This window comes from Nannospalax galili, unplaced genomic scaffold (assembly GCF_000622305.1).
Source record: "Nannospalax galili isolate Female #2095 unplaced genomic scaffold, S.galili_v1.0 scaffold786, whole genome shotgun sequence".
Lineage (NCBI taxonomy): Eukaryota > Metazoa > Chordata > Mammalia > Rodentia > Spalacidae > Nannospalax > Nannospalax galili.
The window spans coordinates 1,689,747-1,694,746 of record NW_008355774.1 but is presented as its reverse complement, the minus strand read 5'-3'; the positions used below and the strand labels follow the sequence as shown (position 1 = coordinate 1,694,746).

At 45.4% G+C, this 5,000-nt stretch overlaps 1 protein-coding gene across 3 annotated transcripts in view; it reads left to right on the top strand.

The window, feature by feature from the left end:
* Arih2 (ariadne RBR E3 ubiquitin protein ligase 2) overlaps positions 1 to 2,831 on the top strand; it is a 65,091-nt gene extending 62,260 nt beyond the window's left edge. For all 3 annotated transcript variants that reach the window (XM_017803209.2, XM_008853222.3, XM_017803208.2), the window contains 3 exons: positions 95 to 163; positions 2,108 to 2,191; positions 2,414 to 2,831. In XM_017803209.2, coding sequence (XP_017658698.1) covers positions 95 to 163; positions 2,108 to 2,191; positions 2,414 to 2,485 — 225 coding nt within the window. In that variant the 3' untranslated portion in view covers positions 2,486 to 2,831. The remainder of the gene's footprint in view (positions 1 to 94; positions 164 to 2,107; positions 2,192 to 2,413) is intronic.
* Positions 2,832 to 5,000: the final 2,169 nt, after the last annotated feature.

The window sequence follows — 5,000 nt, the reverse complement described above, 5'->3', positions numbered from 1 at the left end:
TAAAGTCACCATTTGCATGGTGAGGTATGACCTGAAAGAGCCACCTACTGTGTGGGTCAGTTAGATATAGGTCCCTTGTTTCTCTCTATTTCAGTGTCGATACACCCTGCAATACACCTACCCATATGCATACTACATGGAGTCCGGCCCCAGGAAGAAGCTGGTAAGGCAAAGCAGTCCCTCTACTGTGTTCTGTAGCTTCAGAGGGACCCGTTATTATCAGTCCTGACCCAGGTTATAGGGAAAAGAAAATAAAAACAAAAGTCTCTAATTGTAAAATTCCATTTCTGCCCTGGGCATTTCCAAAATAAACCTCGGATGCCATCATTTTGTGTAATAGCCTGATGTACCTGAGCCCCTGAACAATGATATTGAAAGGACAATTTGCTCAAAGGGCCTTTGACCATTTGGGTGGCCATTGGCCATACCATGGAAGAATATTCAGCATGTGCATCCCTATGTTATAGTTGCCTTTTTATCCCTTTAGTCTTCCTCTTAGATATGGGTTGTTTCTGCTGATAATAAGGTAGTTCGTGTTTGTTGTTTAGATGTTGGAAAACATAGCAATTTATATCACCCATTGTCTTAGCAGGGAAAAAAAAAAAGACCACTGTTAATATTTTTTAGTCTTATGTTATGGTAGTGATAGCTCAGTGATAGAGCACTTGCCTTGCATGTAAGGTCCTGGTTCTCATCCCCAGCACCAGGGAAGAAAAATAAGCACATATGTATGATCCCAGTACTCCAGGGGTGGAAGGATTGTGAGTTTAAGTCTAAAACCTGGATTACATAGCAATACCATCTTTTTTATTATTGTTACAGTTGTTACAGCTGTTACTATTTACCAGACTTAAGACAGGCTCTCATTATGTAACACTAGCTGACCTGAAACTTACTATATAGACCAGACTAGCTTAGGAACTCACAGAGATTCACCTGCCTCTTAGGAGTTCTAGGATTAAAGGCACATAACCACCACTCCAAGCTTTTTTTTTTGGTCTTCTTGAGACAGGGTATCCCTGTATCCCCAACTGTCCTGGAACTGACTATGTAGACCAGGCTGGCCTTTTTTTTTTTTTTTAAATGGCTACATAAATGCTTTATTATGTGGATGTACCATCATTTGGGACAATGACTGTTTCAATTTTCACTATTCTAAATAAGACTAAAGAAAATCTTTATGCATAAAGCTTTATTCCCTTAGGTGTATAGTTACTAATTTAAAGAACTGAGGTTTTTTTTTCTGAGATAGGGTCTCAGAAATGTAGCTCAGGCTTTCCTTGAACTTGTAGTCCTGCCTCTGCCTTCCAAGTACTGGAATTACAGGCATGCGCCAGACCAAATGGTTTGGGTTTTAAGGCACTTTTTGTTTGCTTGGTTAGTTGTGGAGATAGGGTCCCATGTAGTCCAGGCTGGCCTCCAAGTTTCCAAGTAGACAAAGATAACCTTGAACTGATCCTCCTATGCTGAGACGTGTGTGCCACCATACCCAGTTTATGCTGTAATCAAAACCAGGGGTTAGTTCATACTAGGCAGGCATTCTACCAACACATACACATCCCTGATTCTTAAGACTTTTGATTGGCCAAATGACTTGGAAAAAAAGTAGAAAGTATTGCCAGGTATAGTGGCTCATGCCTTTAATCCCAGCACTTGGGAGGCAGAGGCAGGCTGATCTCTGTGAGTTCGAGGCCAGCCTGGTCTACATATCAAGTTCCAGGTCAGCTGGGGCTACAAAGGAGACCCTGTCTCAAAAAGACCAAAAACAAAAGTGTTGAGTGCAGTGTCTTGAGAATATCCATTTTAACTTGCTTGTGCAGCATCTGTTTCTCTAGATCTTGGGAATATCCTTTCCAGTGGCTTTATGTTTCTCACTTTCCTTTGATGATGGGAGGCAGATGAGGTTTTGCCATTTGGCCATCTCATCTGGTAGCCCTTTGTTTTTATGTTGCTTTCCAGCTCTGGACATAAAGAAGTGCACTCTGAAGACAGTGTCAGGGTTGTCAGCAACTCAGGAGAGCCTGAGGTGCTGCATGTGCCCCTCCATCTACAGGCTCTGCCCTCTACTGCCCCTTCTCCTTTTGACCCTCTTGCTCTACCCATACAGTTTGAATACCAGCAGGCTCAGCTGGAGGCTGAGATTGAAAACCTTTCATGGAAAGTTGAACGTGCAGACAGCTATGACAGAGGGGTAAGTGCCTGCTATCCTCACTGTCCTCTTGCAGGTAAGGGAGGATTGCCATGTTACTATGTGACAGTGTTAAGATGTGGGCCCGGAGATGCTTCTTTGAATGGGTGGAAAGGGCGGTGCTTTTAGACTCTGTGGAGCCCCTGACTTGATGGCTGTGGCTTTGATTACTCTTTGTTCCTGGGATTGGGAATTCAAATACCCATCTTGTGTCCTTTTTTATAGGACTTGGAGAACCAGATGCACATAGCAGAGCAGCGGAGAAGAACCCTGCTGAAGGATTTTCATGACACCTAAGCTGAGCTGTGGATGTGCCAGGGCGAGGAAGATGTAGCTGTGAGGGCTCCTGGCTGCCGTACTGCATGCTGCAGGCTCTGCCTTTCATGACCCCAGGCAACATCCAGGGCCCCACTCCTGAGAGACACTGGCAACACACCTTAGTTGATGTTTTCTTCCATCTTTTTGCTTTTTTGTTTCTACCAGGGTAGAGGCCATGTTGAATTAGCCTCTTCTAAGGACTTTTAAATTCTCCCTGGATGGTTGTTGGGAGGGAGGGAACGTTTTTTTCTGAATGGCTATTAATAGTATTAGATCATTACAACTTATGTAATTTTCAAAGTTGTACGATTATTTAAAAAAAAAAGGCAAACCATAGGATAAAACATAGCCCTTTTGAAAATAAATTGGCATTTGAGTGTTCTACCCTCTAGCTATTTTACTTAGAGTGTAACTTGATGCTGCCTACCACCCAGCCTCAGAATGTCTGTGCCAGAGGACAGGGGTGGCCTCCGCTTTCCAGCATCATGTTTGACCACAACTGAGTTCCAAGGGAAGAGCTTGAGCAACAGATGAGGGGGAACTGAATTGGCCTGCACAACAGGTGTAGAGCATAGGGAGTCACGTACCTCCTGCCTTAGCTGGGCAGCAAGGACACAATACAGAGCAGGATCTTCTGTGGGCTTATCTTTAGTCTTGAAAGTGAGGCTTACCTGGCTACCAAGGCCAGAACTCTTGGTAGGTGAGCAGAATGGAGATAGGCTTGTGGACCTCCAGATTCGGAGACGCTGGTTCAGCATGGAGCTTCCTTTTGTTTTGTAAAGAGAGCTACCTTATATATTTGTTCTCCCCTAATAAATTTTCTTTACCTTCATCCCTTCTTTTGATCCAGTATTCAAGTCATATAACTCTGACCAGGGTCACGTGGCCATATCTGACACTGTGTTCTCCTGAACACGAAGGTCAGAGTTCAACATGGCCCTTCCAAGGGCATTGGCCTTCTGACTCAAGAGCTAGGTTTGTACAAGTTGTTTTTATGTTAACCTGGAGTGTGTCCAGAAGCTGCTCTGGGGTGGGATTCGTTCCTCTTTGCCTAGTTACAGCTGTCAGAGGACCCCATCTTTAGGGTCTGGGAGTCTAAGAATCCCTGGTTTGTGGTCCCAGTTCCTGTACTAGAAGGGACTGGCCAGAGGGAAGGACCAGCTCTTAGATGGACAAGTGCAAGGGAATAAGCAGCTTGCCTGGTGTCCTTCCTGTCTTGAACCTGGTCCTGTGGGCCTTTGAAAAGTTAGATCTGTGATCTCTGGGGTTTCCATGGGTTTGTTCAGTGCCTCCCTTCTGAGACTGGCAGAGCTGTCTATACTTGACAGGGCCTCCTTGAACTCCTAGGAGAGCCTATTGGGAAATCTGTGAATATTATGATGCAAATTCTTTGATATTCATACATTCTCACCTCCAGTCAGCAATTTCCTAGGTACCATGTTAGCTGTAAAGTCGAGTCATTCTTGAAGACAGGTTACAGCTGTGACTCTTGAGGTACATACCCAGCTGCACGTTCCCTTTCACCTCCTCAGGTTTTGTCTCTTCATATTGTCCCCAACAAGGGAGAGATTGTGGGGTAGATTGGGAGAACTAGTTTGGTGTGTAGTGAATGGACCCAGATTAACAGTGGGAGCTAATTGTGAACAAGGATTGTGCCCACTGCAGGCCCAGGGGTGGCATGGGAATGCTGTGTTACACACAGCATCCTGGTGTCTGGAACCTCTCCATCAGGTCCTTTCAGGGGCACTGTCATGACACAAGACCAGAGTTGGCTGCTCTGCGGTCTAAATCCCCCTGGGCACTTTCTGAACTGCACAGCTGCCATGTTCCTACTCATGTCCAGCTGGGACCCAGACCATCATTGCTACAGGAGGCTCTGCAGACTGTAGCCTGTAGCTTCACCTGTGGAGAACTTCCTTTTGTTCCCTCCATGGCTGTCTTTGTTAACATCAGGAACATCGGAAAGGTCAGGCAGAATTTTTTTTTCCCTCCTGCAAAGGGTAGAAGACAGGCCATGTTTTCATTAATTTACTGGATCTTTGTTTTTCTTCAAAGAAAAGTTAATTGAGTCAATGTCATCTGCTCAAAGTTGAGTGGGTTATTCAAAATAAACTAAGTTTCTGGTTATAAAAATGTGTGGAGTCTTTCTTCAAAGGGTTCAGGTTGGTCTTTGCCCCCTTTCAGGGCTTCTGAAGGTCCTCAACAAGATTCAGTCCTGCCTTTTTTTTTTTTTTTTTTTAAAAAAACCATTTTTGCATGTCTGGGGAGAAGACAGACCTAAGTGGTCCCTACAGAAGGAAATATATGGGCGGGTCCCGCGCACCGCGTTGCTGGGGTGCGCGCGTCTCGTGCACCGTGTTGCTGAGGCTCTCCGCGACTACTGGGTGCTGGCGACTCTACTGATCGCTGCGCTCCCAGGCGGGTTCCGTTCCAATCTACCAGGCACTCCCTCTGGGTTCGAGATCCGTCAGCTGCCGGGTCACGAGGGGAGGTG